General features: G+C 38.9%; 1 protein-coding gene across 1 annotated transcript in view; it reads left to right on the top strand.

Annotated features, from left to right (window-relative positions):
• LOC121643998 (solute carrier organic anion transporter family member 5A1-like) overlaps nt 1-21568 on the top strand; it is a 44936-nt gene extending 23368 nt beyond the window's left edge. The window contains exons 3-10 of the mRNA XM_041991682.1: nt 1106-1238; nt 4699-4919; nt 6502-6666; nt 10754-10952; nt 14031-14190; nt 14340-14584; nt 16291-16355; nt 17070-21568. Coding sequence (XP_041847616.1) covers nt 1106-1238; nt 4699-4919; nt 6502-6666; nt 10754-10952; nt 14031-14190; nt 14340-14584; nt 16291-16355; nt 17070-17590 — 1709 coding nt within the window. The 3' untranslated portion in view covers nt 17591-21568. The remainder of the gene's footprint in view (nt 1-1105; nt 1239-4698; nt 4920-6501; nt 6667-10753; nt 10953-14030; nt 14191-14339; nt 14585-16290; nt 16356-17069) is intronic.
• The last annotated feature ends 2891 nt before the right edge of the window (nt 21569-24459 follow it).

Genomic DNA, 24459 nt, shown 5'->3' with positions numbered 1-24459 from the left:
CCAAAAACAGTAGAATTAAGTAAAATAAATAGATTTTATGTGGAACAGGAAAGCACTTGATAAAGACGAGAAACCAAGAGAATTTATCCCTGAAAATAAAAAGGCAGGCACAGGACCCATCTGTGCCCAGCTTAGAGTTTCATGTCACGCCACCAGATTTTTGTCTACGCTTTCAGCCGCTGCCAAAGATTTCAAGATGTTAATTCCCTCTAATTGGAGAAATCTTATTCTTAGCCTCAAAAGGGGCCCTTATTGCTTGGTCATCTGCACACATGACCAACTCACATGGCCTTTTGTATACTCCTCTTAGTGTTGGATTAGTTGTGGTTTGGAGGGTTACATAAGGCAAAAAGTTAAGCAGATGTCATTAAGTTTAAACAAATAGTTCCTTTGTCATAAACACTGATTTATGTTAAGTGTGTTGATGTCATGCACAATTTTAAATGACAAAACTGGGAAGTGTTGAGTAGTTGTGCAGATAGTCGTGAAAAATGACCACTGACATCAGATTACTGACTGATTGAAAGCATCCTCTCTAACAGGCACCCAGAACTTATATTAAGTCTATTATAAGCAATCAGCTCACACAGTATGTGGGAATGAATGGGTTTGATTAAAAAGTAGTTTAACTTTATATTCTCAGGATTTTTCTTTCTTCTTTCAACAGCCTTTTTAAAAATTATATCACTGTTCAGAAGACCATTTCCTTCTGTTTTCACATTTTGTTAGTTTCTTTGTGTTATTCTGTTAAAAGCTTTGTTATTCTAAATTTAATAAAACTACGCTAATATTCAGCTAAATCTTCCTTTAATTTTTAAAAGTACAGTAATTGCTTTTTCTCCTTTAGGACATTCCCAAGCTGCAGAAGAACATTTTATTTACAGCAACTAAAGAGCCTGAAATTTGTTTATCTGGAAACCAAACCATAGTTAAAAGTCGGGTGAATAATGTAGGCTAGTTCATAGATTTTTAACGCTGAGCAACTTAGAAATCCATAAATGTGTTTTATGCCCCCTAGTGGCCAGTTAAAAAAAAATAAAGGTAAAAATAAAAAAGCGTATTTAAAGATTTAACTATTTCGGTGTCTTTCATCTTTTCTTTCCAGCTATCATGTACGTGATGGGAGCACTGGGCCCGGCGGCTGGTTACCTGCTGGGAGGGGTCCTCATCGGCTTTTATGTAGACCCCAAGACTGTGGTCAACATCGACCAGAGCGACCCTCGCTTCATTGGCAACTGGTGAGACCAATCCGCTTGCTTTTTGTTGTGGGGATGAAATTAATGTGTATTGACTTGATGATCCTATGAAATATTTATTTATTCAAAGATTACACATAATCTGAGCTTCACTGATGATGTAAAAAAAAAGTTATTTCAGGCCCTTATATTTCAGCCAGAAGGTACTTCCTGTGTGAACAGGCTGCAGTGTCTTAATGTCCTTAGCAGAGTGTACAGCCCCTTTCCTTCTGTCAGCCTCCTTTTTCCTGCTCAGTTTACACTCCTTGGGCCGGCTGAGCATGCTTAAGAGAACAAAAAGTTCTTGCTCTTCCTCTAGTGAATAATGTATTTTATTTAGTGAAAAGGACTCTCATAAAAAGAAAGGAATACAATCTGAGTTCTAGTTGGCCTCCTTTATCCAAGACAGAGATTTATGGGCTCTGAAAGGCTATACCTTAATTTTTACTTCCAGTTTTGGCTGTTTGCTTTCATCTGAGTTACTGCTGGTCACATCAATTTCCTAAAGTGATAGATTACTTGTAAAAGCCCATCAATCTTCAGTGGAATCAGGTCGTTTCCTGGGGTATCTAAACTTTGCTCCCACACAGGGTCTCATTTGAAACTTTACACAAGGCATCTTTCACATGTGTGAACATGTTTATTACAAAGGAAGCAACTAAAACTTGACACACTGTTTATCCGAAATACCTGAGGAAATCCTCCAAACTATGAGATCTCAGGATCTGAGGTAATTGTTCTGAAAGCTGGAAATTTGGAGGTCCAACACGCGATTCTTTTAACATACATCACATCTTAAAACAAGAAGTATGCTCATGTTGGTAGATATTGATGCTCAAATCGGTGCCACAAACTTGGGTAAAGGTGCACAAACAGTGCCACCAGACAGTGGAAATGATTGTCTGAGGCTGAATATTGGAAGGTATTTAAAGGTGGACTAACATACTGTGGGTTTTGACCCTTGGCCAAAAACCAAAGCCACATCCTTCATTAAATTATTCCAAAACACTCAGTACATTAGTTATAACTAATAACTAATAACTAATTTAAATAAAAAAAATATACTGTACTTTTATGCAGGATGCAGATTGAGGTTGTTTATCATGTTGTGTCACTGCATTGTTGCACAATATTTCACATTTGTGAGTATGTAAGTAAAGTTTATTAATATAGCACCTTTCACAGACATTCGTCACAAAGGGTTTCACAGGAAAAATAAACTTCAAAATCCACAATAACATTAAATTCTCAAAAACGCTTCATAGATAAAACAGAAATGTAAAAGCAGCCAAAAGAGCCCGTGTCCTAAAAGCTTGCTTGCATTTGCATCATGATGCATCTTAGATTAGAAAAAGTCAAACATTTTAAGCCTCATCTTGTACTGTCTTTCTTGGCATTTTTTAAGAATAAAGGAGAATAAAACACGGATGAACACGTTCTTTTCCCAAATGTAAGTATGAGCCTAGAAGTCTTATTAATTGGGCTGTATAAGTTATATTAATTCAAGAAGAAAAAAAAAAAAAAAACAGATGTATTTTTGGGCTGCATATCACATTTTTTTTGCACATATCTTACCTCCATTTAAAAGTATGTTGCAGCTTGTGAGACGTGATTAGTCATCTATTTCCAGCCCTTAGTGATGCCATCCACTGACAGCATAACCAGTGACTCACCAGCGGGCAGCCATCAGCTTCCTACACAAAGTACAGGTGCTGATAGCAGGAAGAGAATGCATGAGTGGACCAGTTTATTTATGTTCACAGTAATAAGGTGCTAAGATGTAATGATACTGGGTTCAGTTAGCTTCTTTTACATGTTTCATTCACAGGATCAACATGCTTCCTGGGTAATATCACAAGTGGACAGATTGAAGTGTGTCCTTTTACACCTTGTATCAGAATGTGTCTCCACATGCACCTCAAGTGCCCACTTGTGATTTTGCTGTTCCCTGTTTTAATTGCAAGCAAACACGTACAAGAATCAGACACCATCCAGCTGTGGGCAAAAAACACAACATCTGTCGGTCTACTGATGTTCCTGCAAAGTCATGAATAACATTTAGTGATCATTAGTGAGGAAAAAAATACAGGAAAGGGTTTATTTGGGATGTTACAGCGGTCTGTGTGAGTGTATCTTTGCTGACTAAAAACATGCAAACTGAGGCTTATAAACTGATTATATTGGGGGCAGCATGGCTCAGTGGGTAGAGTGGTCGTCTTTTAGCCTGAGGGTTGCCGGTTTAGTCCTCGGCCTGTTGAGCTCATGTCGAGATGTCCCTGAGCAAGACACCAAACACCAAATTGCTCCTGATGGATCCTGATCGTGGTTGAGCGCCTTGCATGACAGCTTCCGCCATCAGTGTGTGAGAATGTGTGTGTGAATGGGTGAAAGTGATATATATTGTAAAGTGCTTTGGGTAAAAGTGCCATATAAGTACAGACCATTTACCATTTGATTGAAAAGCTGCAAACGGCTTCAAAATTTAATAGTCAGATCTGAAATGAATTATTAAATGAATGGAAGAGGAGGCTAATGAAGGAGAAACATACACTGTTTTCTTGGGTTTTTGTTTGAAAGTGGCAGCTTATTTCTGAACAATGAAAAGCTAATTGCGGGATATTTAGTTGAGACTAGTAAGAAAGATATTTAAGACATGCAAAATTATTTCTGTGTCGTTAAAAGAACAAGTTATATTTTGGAAATAGTTCTTAGCTGACCAACTATACGCTTGCATAGGTTGTGTGGTGGACTGCTTCAGACTCCAGCCACTGAAAAATCAAATGCTGAGGTTATTTGTGACATGCTTTATGTAGCTCAAAGGTTTAATAGGTAAATACAGCTGTGTGTCATCTGCATAGAAGTGAAATTAAACACTTTGTTTGTGGATATAAAACAAAAAGGAGAATGGTCCCAAAACTGGGCCCTGCGGAATACCATATTCTTCTAGAGATTAGATAAACCGGTAATCATTTGTAGATTGTACACTCCGTCACTGAGGCTCAGGACATATTCACACTGATAAAGGAATTTAGCCAAATGTGGCACAAACCGGCTCCAAATGTGATCTAACAAAAGCTGAATCAGTATCTCAAAGAATATTACAGTATCACAGACTTAATATAGAACAAGTTTGCGTGTATTAATGAAAGCTGTATTTCACATATAGGAAGTTGTGCTTTTGTTGCTTGTTCTACAACTAACATGCATGCGCATGTGGAGAAGTGGACATATTGTAGTGTTTGTCTATAAGTCACATTGTTATTGCAATATTAAACAATATAACATATTGCATGTTTTACTAATATGGTGTTCCTAATTCGTAGGAAACTTTGTCACGTACATTTTTTTTCAGTTGTTACCCAGTACTGGGTATCTTTTAATTCTGATTTAGAAATTAATTTCTGTTCCCAAACAGATGTTTGCATCTTGTTGGTTCACTAAAACTCTGATTTGTGTGTCTCAGGTGGAGCGGGTTCCTTTTGTGTGCCATAGCTATGCTGCTGGTCATATTCCCCATGTTCACCTTCCCCAAGAAGCTGCCTCCCCGACACAAGAAGAAGAAGAAGAGGAGGAAAAAGCTGAGCATGGACGACTTGTCCAGCGATGACGATGTACTCAAGGAGAAAAGCAACAACAAGAACCAGACGGTCTCCTCCTCCATGGGCTTCGGCAAAGACATCAAAGGTACCATCAGCACTTTCATTTCAGTAGTTTAGAGTTCATTTGTAGTAAAACTGTTCTGCACTCGGCTCTAAAAGATGATATTATGGCTCTGTTTTGGGTTGAAGATAGAAACAAAGGTTTATTAAACAAAACAAGGCTTTTAAATATTAATTAAAAAAGAAAAAGTGCATATTTAGCTGTAATCCATGTGACTGAAAGTTTAAAACTGAAACTGAAAGTGCATAGGAAATCTAAATTTAGTATGGCAATACATCGCCACCTGCTCTCAGAATATACAAAAAAATAATAATCTGTCATAAATTATAACTAGTTGGCATGCCAGCCCCTCAAAAAGGAAAAAAATGACTCGGGTTTTTGTGTTGACCATGTCAACTTTCAGAAAACAGCTTTATATATGATCTCTGTTTTAATTTAAAGTTCCAAAATTACTGTTTCTTGGGATATGAAACACTTTTTCTTGCAAATTTTTTCAATTTTATTTTTGATCCCTATTTCACCACTCACGAACAATGAATTCCTCAATATTAAATCATCGTAGCTCGTTTCTGTATCTTAAATTGTTTTATTATTTATTATTTGGCCATTACCAGCCTAAAATGCATTATGAATTTACATTTATTTGTCACATAAAAGTTGGCATGAATTTTTTACCAAATCTCTTAAGCTGCACAGTTCAGGTATTTGTTTCTAAATGGCTTTTTCCACAGTAAAGGACCCTTGTTTGTGACATTTTACAAACTCACTTGTTTACACTGGCTTTTTCTAATATATGACTGTATTGTTCTGTATGCGATGTTTACGTGTGTGTATTGATGATGTTTGTACATACATATGTCAAGTCTTATTTTCTCTTATACTGTGAATGTTACTCATTTCGTAAATTTTACTCTTTATCGTTTGCCTAAAGTTGTACAGCACTTTGGTGCAATGATTTTATGATTTTTTTCAATTTTGAAGATCGTCACACCAAAATGGTTTCACTTTGTAAATTAGTCAGTTGCATACATATTCTGTGTTTGGTGAAATTCAGAATGTAAGGATGGAAAAAATCGTACAAAAATTGATACAGCACCCTCTCACTAAATGGGTCGTATCTCAAAAATGATCCATCCAAGCACATTTTATTGTCTGTTGGATAAATAAGGATCAACTAGTGAAAATTTCAGATTTTTTTAGAGTGTGTGGGATGTTCTGAAACTGAGCTGAAATGACCCTGAAGCTAATTATACAAAAGCTGAGAAATCAGATAAATAAAATCTAATTTATAGTTTTGTTTTTCTTGTGGTTAAATCTGAAACACACAAATCTAATCACCTTACACAAACTGCTGAGTAGGTGCTGCATGGTTGGATTTCATGTGCAGTTTGGTGGGTAAAGTTGAGCAAAAGTTAATCTGATTGTAAATTTGTTGACTTTCTGAAGACTAAAAGTGAATTTGAGAAATTATTTTCACAGAAATTGCCAATTGTGTGAACATATCTCCAAAGTAGTTTAGTTTCAGCCAGTTTGAAGAAAAAAAAAAACATCCTAACTAAAACAAAAGAATGACTAATTTCTCCTCATCTTTGATTTTATCTTCCAGACCTACCCAAAGCTGCAGTGAGGATCCTCAGCAACGTGACCTTCCTCTTCGTCAGCCTGTCCTACACGGCAGAGAGCGCCATTGTCACTGCTTTTATCACTTTCATCCCCAAATTCATTGAGTCTCAGTTTGGGATCCCAGCCTCCAATGCTAGCATCTACACTGGTAAGCACTTTTTCTCATGTGTCTTTACCTTCTTTTGCTCCAGAAATGTAAGAAAACACAACATTAGAAGGATTTTCAGCCATGGAAAGACAGATTTATTGTCCTAATTTTGTGTCTGTAGCAGCTCAGACAGGATGCAGACAGACCAGAATAATCAAGTAACAGCCTGGACTTTAGTGTCTGTCAGCTCAGTGCTGGTTTTATCTGAGAGCAGAGCAGCAGCCATCGGCCCAGAGCTGAAGCCAACATTAATAATAAAGGAACAGCTGGTCTTCAAATGAAGGGGGCACCTGGGAGGCTGAGCTGGCGCACTTAGAGCACTCCACTCAAAATATTCAGAAACACACGCAAAAGCACAGTAAAGCTCTGCTTCGACTAAATCACATTTAGTTAAATGTTACATATTAATAAAACTGGATATGTTAGCGCTGCTGACCAGCGTTAGAAAATGTGTATCTGCTTCTATCATCGTCCCGGTGGACTTTTTCTTTACACAGGTTACACAAATACATAACTGTACAAGACACAAGATCTCTCCATCAGAGTATATTTTAGTTTAATTGTTTGCTCTTGACTTTAGGCGTAAAAAAACTTGCCCAATTTTTCCAAAGAAACACAAGCCAGTGGATGTATGATGAGCCATCTGTGTGCAGGTAGACGCTAGAAATTAATTAGAAAAATTAGGACAAAAAAAATTGCAGGACTCTTTTAAGCTTTCATGAGTTTGTAGAAAACAACAACAAAACACACAAACATAAAAACTTTCCTTATTGACTCACTCTACAGGACTAATATATCAATTCCAGCCATTTAAGATCAAATATCAGCTGATATTGAGTCTGATGGCTGCAGCTTTCAAACAGCAGAAACTATACAACATAAGCACAATAAAGTTATTCAGATCCATACCTTGTCAGAAAATGCTGAAAGTATTATCCAGTTCTAGATATTTCCACACAACAGATATCAGCCTTGCTGACATAAGAAAAAAAGGCATTTTTGACATTTTTATAAAACATAAGTAGCTTCTTTAAAAGTAAATGTCAAAGTAGTGATTCAGAAAACTTCACTTTCTAGAAGTTAAAGATTTAGAGAGACTGAGAGGAGTGCAGCATCTCCTCAGAAGCATAATAAACCTACTGAGGACTGAAAGCCAGCGCTCTGTTGTGCTGATAAGACCGAGCTGCTGAGCTGCAAACTCTCTGGCTCTGCTCACAACTCATGACCTTCTTACTGGGTTTGGTTATTTTGGTGTATTCTGGCTTTTGCAGCACATCTATTCCCATGTTTAGGAAGTTTGAGAGGCATCTCTCCTGGTTTCTGATGGTGGATATGTTTGCAGACACGGTGTCACAGATAACTTGCTGAAAATCTACATATTTGATCAAGAATACAGTTTAAAATGTGTATTTTTCCTCATTAGAGGTAGTCAAGTAAAGTCCTTTTTTAACTTAAAACCTGCTTTTTTTCCTTTGGCTCTTTTTAGTTCAACTGTTTGTTTTTTTGTTTGTTTGTTTGTTTTTTATCAGATTAGAGGACATCATTAGACTTTCATACAGATAATGAGAATCAATAGAATTTATTTGTTTATTTTTTTTTATTTACAGAAAGCTTTCATTTATTAATTGACAGTTTTTTACCCTCATGACATGAAATTCCATCTTGTATGACTTGTGTTATCAGAGATCTTTAAGTGTTGGGTTGCGTAACCGTCTCCGTCGTAGGAGGAGTGGGTGGAGAAGTCGTGATTTAAACTGCCACTCGTGTATTTTCATATTATGTCATTTTCTTGTGAGGAAAGTCAAAGTATCTGTGGGGAACCTGTTCGAAGATTTAGGATGGTCCCAGTTCCCCTTGTTTGGTATCACCACTAGTTTGGTGAGGCACCAGGAGCCACTGCCACTGTTTGTGGTTCTTATTTCTTCTCTTATTCAGAGGACGGAGTCTGATAGTGTCTTCAAATCAAAGAGTTTTGACCTTTTGTTCAGTGTTTTTCCTGAACTATGTGTCAGTAGCTAGAGGCAATGTTCAGCTTTTAGTCTTTCTGCGTAGTTTTCAATTCATAAGGGATATAATGACGCATTGGAGAACAGGCTTTACCCTCGGACTGATGCTGCCTTTATGACGTTGTATCTTAGAGTTTAGCATGGTGTTAATCATTTAAGAAAATCATACAGAAAGATGTGGTCTGTGTAGGCGATACCGGTGAAACTTCCATGACAGGGAGCTGCACAGGACAGGACAAACATCATCCACCACCCACTGAGAGGTCTCTGCCGGGGTTGGACGCGAGGCCACCCACATTAAAAATGTGTGCTGTCATGGTGATGCCACGAGGCTGCCTGGAGGCGGCTGATGTTGTTATTGCTGCATTTTCTGAGCGATTTCTCCTGTCACTGAGGAGAGAGTGATGGCTGCAAAGGCCATAGTCATGCGCTTTTAAATTCACAGCAGATTCAATTTGTAAAATCACAACTCGACAGTGATGAATGACTTTAGAGGAGAGGAAGATGCGTTTTATGACAGCTGGTTTCTGAGTTCATTTTTATTTCCACCAAAGTTATTAAATCCCCACAAACTCAACTTGACTGGTGCAAACACATTCATTTCTTCTACTTAAAGAGTTTTGCTATTGAGTGAAGGGATTTTTTTAGTCTGTGTTCTCATTTTGGAAAAGAAAAATGTGATTTATTACTTTATTTTAACAAATAATGTAAATATAAAACAGACTGTATAATACATCATTATAAAATTCCAGCTAATGGGAAGAACGTGACATGGAAATGTTTATTTTTCTACTTTATTGACTTTATTGGCTGCATTAGCTGACATAAGTTCACATTTGAAGAAGTTAAATGTTTTTTTCTGCCATCTACACACAGAGCCTGCTATAAATTAGATTTTCTTTTATTTTATTAACCAAAAAAAATTGTTTTAGTCATGCATGCTGCCCAGCATGTTTTTATTTTTACTTACCAAAATAAATTTTAACCCACATTTGGCAGGTTGGTGGTGTTAATGTGGAGGTTTATCAGAGTTTACCTGAAAACGGATCAAAAACAAGGCAGACATGAAGAAAACTAACATCAGTCATTTCATAGCAGCACTGTTTTAAGTTCACATAATTTTTTTTAGCTTTATTATGTTTAAACAGAACAGGACAGACTAGGCGATACCGTTACCAGAAATGCAGTGATGAATGTTTTACATCATATAAATGCAGCAGATTCAGATTCTGCAGGTCCTTGTTGGTTATTTGTGATTTTAATAGAAAAAAATGACAGATTTAAATAAGATTTCTATTTTTTCGAGTACTTTCCATAGCACGTCTCAATAAGAGACATTTGTTGAAATGGATAAATTTTTTGAACTATATCTAAATTTGTTCAACCATGTCCTGTTTTTTGTTTTTGTTTTTGTTTGTTTTTTGTTTTTTTTTCTTTAAAGTTTTATTTATAGCAGATATTTATCCTGTTTTATTTCTTTATTAACTACTTGGAAAATTTTTCAGGAAGAAGGCATTAGAATGAAAGTGGAGCTCCAGGCTGGTTATTGCGGTATAAAGGACAAGTTAAAACATGATATGATACATGGATTCAGTGGATAATGATTCAATATGGCCAACGAATTAAAATACAATCTGATTAAACTGGATATGAGACAATATCACTCACTGATTTAACACAGTTACTTCCATTCATGTCACATCACAAAGCATCTAAAATATCAAAATATTTTACTCTTACATTTAATCAGACACTAAATGAAAAATGATCTTTTCTTTTAGAGAAAAAGACTGAACTCATATATGAAACTTTCAAATGTTCACATCTCGTAAAAGAAAACTGGATGAATAAATTCGCTTGCAGACATTTAAGTGGATGTAATATAAACCTCACTCCTATTTAGAGTCTCAGCGTACATTTAGTACTACTGGCTCAAGCATTAGTTTGAAGTAAAGTTTCAGACAGGTTTCATGTTTCTTATTAAATTAGCAGACCAGACCATCTGCAAATGGCGTTAACAAAACTGTATATATGATTTGTGAGCTCACAGAGCTCTAATGTGAGCTTTCATCTCTCCTCAGGTGTGATCATCGTGCCCAGTGCCGGCGTCGGCATCGTCCTGGGCGGCTACATCATTAAGAAGCTGAAGCTGGGAGCTCGTGAGTCGGCCAAGCTGGCGATGATCTGCAGCGGCGTGTCCCTGCTCTGCTTCTCCACCCTCTTCATTGTTGGCTGCGAGAGCATCAACCTCGGAGGAATCAACATCCCCTACACCACCGGGTGAGGAGCTTTGGGAGAAACTGGGAGGGTGAAGTTGTGGGATGTCACGCATCCACGGTGGAAGAACCACGTCACTGCAGAGGCTGCTTGTTGTTATTTCTGAGCTGAATTTAAAATTTACCCAGGTTGGCATGTCCACAACGATGTGATTGTGGAGGATGGAGAAAGAGAGAATGTGGGAAAGAGGATGGAGCAGAGAAGTTATAGACAGACGAGGCAGACAGAAGCACAAGATGAACAGATATCTAGACTGTAGGAAGAGTTAAAAACACCCACAGAGAGAAACAGTTATGAAAGAGGATGGAGGAAAGAACAGTCTGTCTGCTGCTTCTCTTGTACGTCCTTGTTAAAAGGGAAGGGGAGGGCTGTTTTTATGTGGAATAATGGCTCGATTATTCAATACTTAAAGAGAAACATCTTCTGTTGCAGGGCAGGGTTGTGTATGCAGCGGTGTCCGCCACACGAGTTGCATCCATTCATCATCATTAAAACTATCTGTTTAACTGAACTTTTCCCATCAGAGAAAATGCTGATGTGACACTTCACGTTTCTTCATGTTAGCCACGCCCACTTCAAATTTCCAACCAATCACACAATTGTTCTGGGACAGCCCACAAAAAAATGGTTCTGCTCGCCGATGTAACAAGAAAAAGCTGCAAGAACTCCCAAAGCACGAATGATGTCATTTCGTTTTCGGCTTCGAGAACAAGAACAAAGTTCTCGTAGATTCTGTAACAACCTTAAAAGGTGCTTTTCAAACATTTCAGAAAAAACTCAAATACTTCAGGTTCGAGTAGCACTGTCCAGCACTGCCTTCCCCTGTTAGTTTTTTTTCTTTTCACTTTCATGTTTCACCTCCACTGGTGGCACCTTCACCAACACTTACTTTCCTTCCTTGGAAAACCACTTTTGGTTGGTCCTGACCTTCTCCTGACATCCCATTTTTTTCTTCTTCAAGGACAGACTACATACTCTTGCTTCCTAATGTGTCCCACCTACAGTCCGGTGCCACTGTAACAGGATAATCTGCGTTTTTCACCTCACCTGTTAGCTGTCATAGCACTACGGCTGAGTGGTGTAGTTCATTACATTACTCCTTTTCATTACTTTTATGTTTTATTAGTTTAATGTCAGGAATATCCTCGTTTTGCTGACGCTCCTTGTTCCTCCTGCCATGAACGACCTCACGCGCGTTAAAAGCTGCACACAGCCTCTTGTAATTATCCATTTATTAAAACAGCCAGTGCACACTGCATACTTTTAGTATCTGAAAGCAGACACTTTTATGCTTCGGCTGTTTTTAAACACCTCCTTTGGGGTCGTACCCCTCACTTATTAACTGCAGGAGAAAATGGGAATTTTAAAAGCTTTCAGTCAAAGCAGAGGCAGCTGTTTGCTGCCTGCTGCTTGGCCTTTCTCGTATGAAATAATCTCTTGGCACGACAGAGTCAGTGGAAGTTTTTTTTATTTTATTTTCAGCCCATCTGTAAAGTCAGGCAGGAAGCTAGTGTGCAGATCGGAGCAGGATAGCAGATAATGAGCCAGTAAAGGGAGGCGTTTTCTTTTGGACAGAGTGTCCGTGAGAGCGATTACATGGCAGCGATGGGGAGCATCCAAGGACAGCCTGGAAGAGAAGATCTTTGGCTCACTGCCCTATCGTTTCATTTTTTTTCTAGTCTTTTTGCCCTCTATCTGTGTGTCCTTTGTATTCTTGTCCTGATCTTTTGCATTTTAAATGTTTCTAATTTAATTTCCCTTTTGTTCTCTGTGCCAACTGGTTCACTTTTATTCACTTTATCTTCTATTTATATTCAGCTTTTTTTCTAGTTCTTTTCTAATATTTTTTTTTACTTGTCTTCACTTATTTTCCCTTTGTAGTTTGCATTTGTTTCCTTATTTTATTACTATGGATGCACAAAGCGCTATCTTCGAATGCATAAATTCTTTCATTAATAAGATTTTTTGTACGGTAGAATTTACGTTTACGTCATCTTTCAGGTTTATCTTTAAAAATATATATTAAAGGATTTTTTTACCCTTTTAAACTATCTTAACATTTCGGTGCTTTCATGGGCCAAATTCTTTTCATTCCCCAACAAAATGAAATGTTAGTAAATCAGACGTTTTGAGTCAAAGTCAATCTAACAACCTGAACACAACATTTAAATATCAGCCACCGCCATCGGATAATGTTCTCTTATCTGCAGTCAACAAGCGGAATAAATCAGGAGACGTATCCGTGCATCCCTTCTTAAAGACACGCTACAGAACTTTTGCAGTTTTTCCAATGACGTGCTCTCTATCTTCATCTAATCCAGCATTCGTCTTGCATCCTGCCTGCTCTCTCCAGCCAGCAAAAGATATTCTTATCTTGACTTTTGTTCCGTCCCTTTCTGTCTTACCTTTCTTTTCTTCCTCCGATAACGTCTTCTTGCGTTTCTTTTCTGATGGAAAGCATCAAAACTGGTGGAGAACGGTGGTGGTGGAATTCCACTAGAAAGACATTTTAAACTCCATTCAGTCTGTGTGACTCTGAGGAAAGCCACTGGGTCGAAACATGTTTGCATTTTTGAAGTCATTGTGACTGTGCTATAGATATGGATGTATTTCAAGATATTTTTAATGGAAAGTGCCTTTTTCTATTCTTGTTTCTATCCAAAGAGCACCTCAGATAAGCATGATGTTGAATCCAGGAAGTGCTCCTACACAGATTTAACACCCACTTCCTGCTTCAACTTTGACCTGCTGCACTCCCAAACACTGGAAGCAATGTTTTGTTAAAAAACATGGTGTTACACAAATTTAACTGTTGTTTCTCTGTGGGCACCATGTAGTCGCAACATTAAACCATGTGTTGGTTCCCCAAACAGCTCCGACCTGTCAGGACTATGTGCCGTGTTGTTTGTTTGTTTGTGCAGCTGTGGGCTGAACTGGTTTTGGAGCATCTGGCTTGAGCTTTTGGTTGTTTTCCTTGAACCGGTCCAGAGCAGTCTTTGCTTTGTAAGGTCATGCTGGATGTAAGTCATCATCTGTCAGTGGTTTTAATGTTTTGGCTGATTGTGTATTTTCTCTCCTCAGACCTACACTCACGATGACCCAGAGAAACCTGACCGGAGGTTGTAATGTGAACTGCGGCTGTAAAATCCACGAGTACGCTCCGGTCTGCGGTTCTGATGGCATCACGTATTTTAACCCCTGCCTGGCGGGCTGCAGCAGCGTGGCTAACGACAGCACCGGGGTGAGATCCAGAAGTCAAATGCAGCTGTAGTTTAAGATTTCATTAACAAAACTTAAAAAACTTGAGGGGCTGAGGATTGTAAACTCATCCAAATACCACATGTTATTGATTATGGTATTCATTAAAATGTCCGTGATGTTTCCCTCCAGATCCGTAACTATTCAGACTGCGCCTGCGTCCAGAGCCGGCAGGTCATAACGCCCTCGTCCGGAGGTCAGGGCGGCAACCAGCTGCAGCTCGTCATTGTCAAGACGTACCTGAACGAGAATGGCTATGCCGTGTCGGGAAAGTGTGACCGCACCTGCAACACCCTCATCCCATTCCTCATCTTCCTCTTCATCGTTACGCTCATCACTGCCTGCGCCCAGCCATCTGCCATCATCGTCACCCTCAGGTACAAGACTATAAATCTCTGTTTTTCTAGGGAATCCATATGATTTCTGTGGTTGCTTGAACAAAGAAATAAAGATTAAAATAGAATTAAGAGGATAACTCTTTTTTTTTTTCTTTTGGGATTGCAAGATGATCAAGATGAGTTCAAAGATGAAACGTTAGCTTTTGATTTAAGTTGTAATTGTCGCAGTTGGTCAGAATCTATAAGTAAGTTAAGACGTGCTTGTTTTAGCTGTTCTCTTCCTGGCAATGACGTCCTGAACTCTTTAAACCTCTTTGTCTTATCATTGTTTTTAAAAGCAATTAAACCATTATCTCTATGACAAAAAAATCTACGGCAGATGAACAGGATCTTAAAGTGATTTCCAAAAGATATAGGAACAAATTCAGCAAAGAACTGAACCAGGACCTGAGAGGCGCATCTGGACCATCTACTGTTGGCTGAAGCCTCATCAGAAATGGTCTCCATAGAAACGTGGCTGTCAGGAAGTCATTCTTAAGGAAGGGAAACACGGAGAAAAGGATGCGGTACGTCACATGACTCACGAACTGGACCGAAAATCAGTGGCAACAGGCCTGATGGAGGGATGAATCCCAGAACCTGGACCCCAACATTAAGATTCAAGATTCAAAGCGTTTATTGTCACATGCACAGTAAGGAAACAGGTTTCCCTGTACAGTGAAATTCTTACTTTGCCGTCCACACCGAATGCCATAAATATTCAAAGTATATAGAAAAGACTAGTTTAAGAAGAGCATGCAAAAGAGTAAACATAAATATAAACTATAGGTAAAATATAAGTAAGTAAAGTAATCTATGTACATAATGTGCAGCGTGCTACATAAACTGTGCAACATTCAGCATTGAATGATTAATTGTGCAAAAAAAGAACTTGTCATGAGGTAGACGGTATGATACATGTGCAAATACTGAGTAATAATAATAAGGTGCATTGATAATGTAAACAGTCAGTATGTGTAAATGTACAGTCCGTTGTTACAGACTCCAGTCTGCTGTTAACTGTTAAGGAGTCTGATGGCTGAGGGAAAGAAAGAGTTTCTGAGTCTGCTAGTCCTGCATTTCACACTCCTGTACCTCCGGCCTGAGGGGAGGAGAGTGAACAGTCCATGTTGAGGGTGGGTGGGGTCTTTGATGATGGAGACAGCTCTCCTGAGGACTCTGCGCTGGTAGATGCTCTGCAGAGAGGGAAGGGGAGTCGTGAGCGTGGGATCATCTGGACAAAGAACAAAACAAAAGGCTGAAACATCCAAAGAAGAGATTTGGAAAGTCCTTCAAGGAGCCTGGAGAACTCTTCCTGAACAGTAGTTAAAGAAACGATAGAGAGTTTGTGTAAGAGGGCGTGTTAAAGGATAAAGCTGCTCAGACCAAATAATTATTGACTTTTAAGATCCTTAGAATTGTACAAACTGTGTTTTTTTTGTTGCCTTTATTCAATAAATAACTGCAAATATTTCCTGTTTTAATGCCAGCATGTAAAAAACTGAGGGGTGGCTCAAGACTTTAGCACAGTACCGTACATTATGGACTTTATTGGAAGCTTTATTGTGGTACCATCGACACTTTTGTTAATAACAGAGTTATTTTAAATGTAGATTTATTAATGTTCTCTGCTGTTTTTCTCCTTAATGAACAGGTAGTGGTTAATGGTTTATTTGTTGGTGATGTTCTGGTTGTATGTGTTGCAGGTCTGTTGCAGAGCAGGAGAGGCCGTTTGCTCTGGGAATGCAGTTTGTTCTCCTCAGGACTCTCGGTGAGTCAAGACAAACCTCGCTCTCTGTTTTTACTCTTTGCTTCCGTTAATTGATTTATTATAATTGATTTATTTAAACAGATGTTGTGGAAATGTTTCTGAAATGAATTTACTCAGAAAGCTGCTGTCAGTTTTATGTGATAGTTACACATTTATTCTTTTTTTAAATCTCTTTTTAATAAAGTGTTTATTTGGCCCTTAAAGACAAATGAAAAAAGAAGAAGAAAAGGAACAAAAATAATCAGCATGTATTTACCATATTTATTAATGTGTGTTATGTTAGAAATATTGTAGTGCAAAAGGTATCCACCAGGAGACAGAAGACACGTATCAGATTGTAGACAACAGGGTTTTAGAGCAAAGTTTTTACCATAAAGTGATGCAATAGGTCTGTAAAGTGGTACATTTTAAATATGATAAACAGAGCCTTAAAGGGTTAAATCTATTTTCCTGTCCAGCTGTTTATGGGGGGGCTGAATCTGACTGAGAGAGTTTTTTCTTTTAGGTTGAATTTTTGTCATTTTCATACTGCTCATGAATGCCTGTTCTTCTTCCCTGACCTTTTGTTTTTCTTCTCTTCCCCTCACCCCGTGGATCCCTTTCTGCATTGTAACCATTTTCCTTATTCCTTTCACCTCCTTTCTTTCACTTTTCCCTCTTTTCTCTCCTTCTCTACGTCTGCCATTCCTTTCCCTCCATATTCTCTCCATTCAGCCTACATCCCGACACCCATTTACTTTGGCGCCGTCATCGACACCACCTGCATGCTATGGCAGCAGGACTGCGGGGTCCACGGCTCCTGCTGGGAGTATGACGTCACCTCCCTGCGCTTTGTCTACTTCGGCCTGGCAGCCAGCCTGAAGTTCCTCGGCTTCTTCTTCATCTTCCTCACCTGGTACTCCATCAAGTACAAGGAAGAGCGGGTGGAGCGCTGGCTTAAGCGCCACCTGTCACCTGTCGACACCGTGGGCAGCCTAGTCTGCCACCCAGGTGGCCACAAAGGCCACGCCCGCACCCGCTCCTGCCCCGTCAACATCCCCCGAAGCGACCCCAGCGCCCTGCCCGCTAGTGCTCCGCCGCGAGCCGGCGCCCTCAACCGTGGCGTTAGCACCCAGAGTTGCCCTGGCAACGAGCTGAAAGCAATAACTCCTCCCCCAGCTGCTGCGGCTTCACCAGCAGTGACGCCGGCCCCCACGCCGGCCCGTTCACTGGAACACGTCTCAATCCGAGTTTGAGATTCAGGGGAAGGGGAAGGAGGGCTCATCCGCATCTCCTCTTCATTACGCCAACATCCTGTTCTCATCTCGTAACGCTCGCCTGCACCGCTGACCCACCTGGGTCAAAAACCATCAGCTGGAGGCCCAGATTGACGTGGAAGTCGACTGATTTGGGGGTCAGGCAGCCTGTAGACCCTCTTCTGAGAGGGAAAAAAAAATCTGCTTGGTCGGTGAAACTGTTGAAAACAGCTTTCTTTGTGATCCACCAGCTGGTGCTGCAAACAGACAAAGGCTCAGTTTCCCCGCTTTGGATGGAGGACAGTTCACCGCTCATAAACTCCACCTGCAACACCCCTCCCTTCCTCCCTCCCTCCCTTACCTCGGCAATACGTGCCTTCTGTCACCACGGTCCTCACATGTACAGGACAACACCGACACAACACGCTCTGACATACTGGACGTCCCTCAGACAGACTGTAGGAATCACCTGAACAGATACCTCAGCTTCGCCAACCCTCCCGCTCCTCCCCCGCCTCACCTCAGTGTGCTTCTTCTCTGTGCGTTTTCATTTCTTCCCCGTCATGCAGGCAATTTTTGTTCGCTGGAATCTGCATATCAGCAAATTTGAACCCTTTGGAAATGTGACACACTGCAATCAAGTGTTAAGAACTGGAAACCGATGGCATGGTGCTATGTGAAAAAACATTGTTTGGCGTCTTTTTTTCTTTTTCTCTTTTTGGGGTTAAAACTTGAAAAGAACCTAACTGGACGACAGGTCACTGGGCTAAGCAGCTTGGCTCGCACCGAATGCATTCCGGTGCGATTTAAGGCCTTTTGTTGCTCCCCTGACACAATGACTTGCAGTATTACCGCTGGAAGTCGGATTGTTTCGCTTTTGCCAGCTCCATACAATGCACCTATACATGTGCCCCCCCTCCACCCCCGACAGGCATCCCGATAAGTGGTTTAACCTGAACAGAACAGGATCAGCATTTTCTTACTGACCACATTCCTGGCCTGAATAGTTGCCCAGGATCCTTCGAACAAATGGAAGAACATGGAAAGGAAAGTACGGTAACTTTTGTACTGATCACATAGGACGAGTAGTAGTTAGTTATCATGTAGAGGTCATACTGAAGTCATCTCTTTGTTGTGGGCTCTGAAATGCAAACAGGTGTCTGAACTTGCAGAGTCTGTTACCCTGCACCATGTTGATTAACTGTTCAGTAGTACTCAGTATTTATCTGCCACATGACAGACATACAAGCAAGTTAAAGGTGTGAGAAGAGGGCAACAGTTTTATCAGTAAGTTTTATAAAGGCTTCTGATCAATGTCAAACTAAACTCTGAAGAGAAGTGTCAAACCCGTTTTAGTTCAGGGGTCACATGCAGAGGGCCAGGACAGTAGAGTAACAGCATAATAAGACAAAAATAACCAAAACTCCAAATTTCTCCCTTCGTTTTAGTTCAACAAACGTACAAGAACATTATTAAGATGTTGACATTTAATGAGCTGTCCTTTTAAAAAAACATGAACAACCTGAAATTTCTTGAGGAAAATAAGTGAAGTCTCAACAATATTTTACCTCAGCCCATCATTTACATGTGAATTACAACTAATAGATCACAACGGATGCTTAGAACCACAAAACTGAACCTGATGAATCCAGTATTTCACATGATGATCAGACTAACTTTTCAAGAGCTAGAAGTTATTTTAAATGTACATACATGTACATTTAAACGTGTGTAGTAATCCTGACCACCTGAACCGACTCACCTCATAAAGCAAACTGAAGTCAGATCTATTCAGTAAGAAAGATATAAAAGATGGAACAAGTGATTCTCCTGCCTTGTAAATGTTTCCATTCAAACATACAAAAAAGGAATTGCTGATTTTATTTTAAAAATGCAGTTAGTGTCTTTTATAAGACTTTTATGTTTACCTGAGTCACCCTGCAGGATAGACTGGACCTTCTGCTTTGCCGTACATTTGACACCCCTGATGTAAAAACTCTTTTTTTTTTTTTCAAGCTAAAATTTTCTTTTTATCTATTAAAAGTAAAGCTTCAAAGCTGCACTGCAGGAGCAGGGACTTCTAAATGTTTAGTATCTTTGGGCTCATTCAGTTCAATAAAAACTGTTAAATTCAACTGAATAGCAGCACGTACTATCCACGTACATTTTTTTTTTTTTTGTAGTTTAATTGAAGTTCTTTTGTAGAATAAATTTTGCTGCAGTTCTTTGACCAACCAGGTATCACACAAGAAAAAAAGAGACCTCCATAGAACACATGCAAAAGTCTGCCAGTGAATAGTTTCTTACAAACCTCTGTAGATTTTAACCATGTGAGGCGGTCTACATCAGCAGCTGCAGTCTGAACGAGTGCCATGCAGTCTTTCATGTGCTGCAGCTCGACATCTTCTAGACGTGCTCCAGAGGGGCTGCATGCGAGGACAAAATGTCTGCAACATTCCTTCAAGAATTTATAAGTTCAGTAATTGTGTAAAACCTCATCGAAAACACTGTTATCACACTTTTTACATCATGTCCTGCCTCTGATGTGCTCAGCCCAGACACTCCGGAGTATTTCCGGTTAGAGTGCATCTTGGGAGTGTCTCGTATTTTCTGGTGTATCTCTGAAAAGCTTAGAAGTATTGGTGGTCCTTACTGAGAAACGGAGGGTCAGACTGAGCCGCTGTTAAAGCTAAAGCTTTATCATTTTACATGAGCTTCATGAGCAGGAATCTCCTGTCCTGTTTCAGTCCTCTGAGAAAAAGCAGAAATTTAACTGAACATTGTCATGACAAGTCCTCAGATTTGATTGATGGATTATAAGAAATCACATGCTGCGATTAACAGCTTTCAGGCTCAGCCAGTCGCCTCATTTTTAACATATTCCTCAGCCGACTCTCAAATTAGAGAACAGCAAGAGAAAATGATTTGAAACTAGATGATTTGTTCAAATGATCACAATTATGATTTCATGTGATCCTTCATTAAACCAATGCAAAGAAGCTGAGGTCTAATTCAGCTGAATTCAGCTAAATACTGATATTTTTGGTATGTTTGACCAAATATGCTTTAATTTCTAGATGTATTTCGGCCATTTCCAACCGTTTAAATCCAAAAATGGTGGTATTTTTTGTTTTAGTTGTTTTTAAACAAATGTAATTAAAATTCCAACTAAATTGGTTTTCTTTACGTTTAATGTAAAATTCTTAGAGAATTTAAAGCACATAAATTAAAGTTTTTAAATTTCAGGGTTTATAATTTAGGGATTGTTACATTTTTATATCTAATAGTCACTGACAGCAATTAAATGATAAGTTTTAACTTATGGCATTTCTTAGTCGATTCTTTAGAAACATCAGAGCAGTGTTAACACGTACTTCCTGCAGACAGACTCACGACAGGCTGCGTTTTATTTTTCCTCTGAATAATTTGGACCTCTGCTAAACTCTACTTAGGGACAGTCACGTCGTCTTTTTAAGGACAATGTGAGTTATGTTTGTTTACAGAACCAGCTGCTGTCCTCTGAGGACACCTGCTGGGTGGACGGGGAACAGCATGCAGCTGCATCATGTCTCCGACCAACAAGGGGACAAACATTTGGTGGAAATCACTGAGACAAAATACACAAACTAAACTGTGATAATCAGGAGGAACAAAGGATGGACAGCAGGGTTTTAGTCTCAGTATTTTTACTGCTGATACGTGTGAATGTTACAGCATGTCTTTAGTGAATGTTTTTAGTTTAAGGATCGGCCCTGAAACCAGTTCAGTAAACTGAACCTAAAGAAGCTTCAGCTCCAGATCGTGGAGTTTTTTTTTTCCTGTCAAAGGTTTTAACTTTCTGCAAGCAAACACTCAACTAGGGCAGATATGAAGATGGTTATAAGTGACAGTAAATGTGAAGCATCTCATCAATTCCAGTGTATAGAGACTTAGATTCTATTATCACAGAAAATGTCTTATTGGTTTTCTGTTTTACAGGAGAAAATTTTTCATAGCTGCAGTAAAATCTACTTTATTAAACATCTAAATGTGAATTAAATGCTTAAATTCTGCTCCCTCGTATAAAACTGTCAAAGTTCCCAAAAAAAAAATTCTGGAAACGTTACCATGCTTGATTTTATCTAAACGGTTCCGAATATTTCACATAGACAATTTTCATCACGCTGTCTTGGTGATATTTGGCTCAGAAAATGAACTTGTTTTCAGAGAAAAGCAATGCTAAATGTCAGACAGCTGATAACCATGTCACTGTGCAGCAGAACCACCGCATCGCAGCTGCAGGTGGACGACAGTTCAAGGGTTTCCTGGAGTCCATTGTGGTTCAGAACCGTTTGCAAACGTCTTACTCGTTAAAAGGAAAATCATAAAGAGGCACAGGCTGCAGCTAATCTTTCTCACCATGTTCAAGCCTTTAATTCAGTTAAAAGGAGTCTAAATATTGGTGCACAATCTTCACAGAAGCAGATCAGAGCACGTTGGATGCAGTAAGAAAAGGCTGTTTTGTGGCGTCTAGTAGAAATTTAGAAGGGGATAAATGTAGGGGAAAATCTGTGGGACACAGAAGGAAAACTTTAGATTTACAGAAAAGTAGGAAGCTAGTCTGTGATCAACTCAGCAGAGAAGAAACCGACTAAATAGAAACTCACATCTCCATCTTCACGTAGAAATCACAGCAGTGTCGTGTTTGTTAAAGACGTAGAACATGCAGACCTCAGAAATACCCTCCCTCCTCCTCCAACACTCAGAATCGCAGTCAAAGACTTAAAATGAGAAAATGGTGTTGATCTTTTTCAGTGTTTACCTGTTTCATGTAGTAGTGGCATCGTTTCCAGACAGACTGAATCTGTACGACTCCAGGCAGACGTAGGTTAGCACTTCTTTTTATCAGTATTGTATTTATTTAAAAAAAAAAAAACGTGTTTCTGACTGAACAGCCGCACTGATGAGAGGCTGATGTAGATTCATGGACACACTGTTTACAGTTGCCTTGGATACTTGACTTCTGTCAATAAAAATGTGAAAAAAGAATAAAACAGTGTTACACAAAGAGCTGGTCTGTGGATTTTTTTATGCTACTATAGTAACTAAATCTCATGAAGGATGGGTTATCTAACTTAAATCTTTATTCCTCTGTTGGTAAGATAATGTTTTGCATTTTAAGTTTTCATAATCTGTTTATGCTGTTGTATTTAGGTATTTATATCAGCTGTTTTGCTGCTGTAAACAAGCAAACATAACAGTGGGTATTTGATGGGTTCAGAGTTCTTGATTATGTTTTTGGACTGGAGTAAAACAGGCAGACTGAAGACAGTAAAAGACCAAAATATTCCATTAATCAGGCTATTACTGCTAATCTGCCAAACATTTAGAATAAGAAAACCTTCAGGACGGTTTGGTCCATGCAGGTCTGACCAAAGTGGATTCCAGACTAAAGTTATACTTTGTAAAGCTATAAGTTATATTCTAATTCAGTGGTTCCCAAACGTTTTGAGCCACTGCCCCCAAGATAACATGCAATGGTGTTCAGCATGAAAACTGTCAGAATCTTCATGAATAAGGAGGATAAAGTTGTTTTTGGTAGATTCAACAAATCACCTGCATGCCCATCTCTCCACGAGATAATGCCAAAACTGTACAGAACACACTTGGAAAAGCAATTTTCAATCTCAGAGATACTTTTCCAGGTTACGGGTTAAATAAAACATTGAATACAGCTGACAATCTTCTCAGGAGCGGACATCCCAGCAAGTTTAGCCCAAACAAGCACACACACGATATATACATACACCAAAGTCAAGCTGTTTGGTTAAAATGCCAAATAACTAACCACAGCATATCAGCACAAACACCTCATACCAACTGTAAGCATAGTGGTGGAGTGATGATGATCTGGGCTCGTTCTGCAGCTACTAGACACCTTGTAGTCACTGAGTGGACCATGAACTACCAGAGTATTCAGATATGAGTCCATCTGTCCAGCAGCTAAAGTCTGGCTGAAACTAACTCCTGCAACAGGACAATGATCCCAAATACACCAACCAAGAGGAGCAGAGTCATGTTTTTCAACAATCCAGAGTGTTTCTTTCTGAAATTGCATGAGAAAATCAGATAAAAAAAAAAAAAGAATCCGTTTTCATGGAAGCAGTCTTGTGAGAAATAAAGGATCACTTATAACATAATGTGTGTTGATCGGCCTCATGGAAGAGAATAAATAATTCACATTTTCTCAGACAGAAATAATTTAACAACAGATTCGTTGGGGTGATGATGAACAAGAAATTCTGTCTTTTAAAGACAGTCGTGGGTAAATGGTTTAATATGGTTGTTTTTTCCAAGGTGACCACTAGGTGTCAGTAAATGCAGCAAATATGACCTGAAAGATTTAATTTCACATAAATATCCCAGCCGTTCTTAGCCGACTACATGATCAAACACCCCAGTTTATTTAATAATTTAAATATTTAAATTATGCACCAGCTATTTAATGAAGTGCTTATTTACATAAATGTAATATAAAATGATGTAAAATGAACATCTAAATATGTATGTTGAACATTTTCTACCCAACAATCTAAAAGGTTGTGTTTTGGAGGTAAAATTAATAAGAGATAAAATCTTTGTTTAGATCTCCAGACATTTACATCTCTCTTACTGGAAGAAAGAACAGGGGGAAGTGGTGCTTTATTCACATAATTATTTATTAATTTATATAAGATTTGATCATTTCAGGCTTTTTTTAATCAATTCCATAACTTTGTTTCTTCTTTATCACCATGTTTACAGTTATATATGATAATTAAAATCTTATTTAATTGCATTTTCTTTCCACAATATCTTCTTTTCATGCAGACTTTGCAATCAAAACTGAA

The sequence above is a fragment of the Melanotaenia boesemani genome, chromosome 8 (assembly GCF_017639745.1).
Source record: "Melanotaenia boesemani isolate fMelBoe1 chromosome 8, fMelBoe1.pri, whole genome shotgun sequence".
NCBI classification, from domain to species: domain Eukaryota; kingdom Metazoa; phylum Chordata; class Actinopteri; order Atheriniformes; family Melanotaeniidae; genus Melanotaenia; species Melanotaenia boesemani.
Note: the sequence above shows the minus strand (reverse complement) of the source record. Positions and strands in the feature narration are given on the sequence as shown.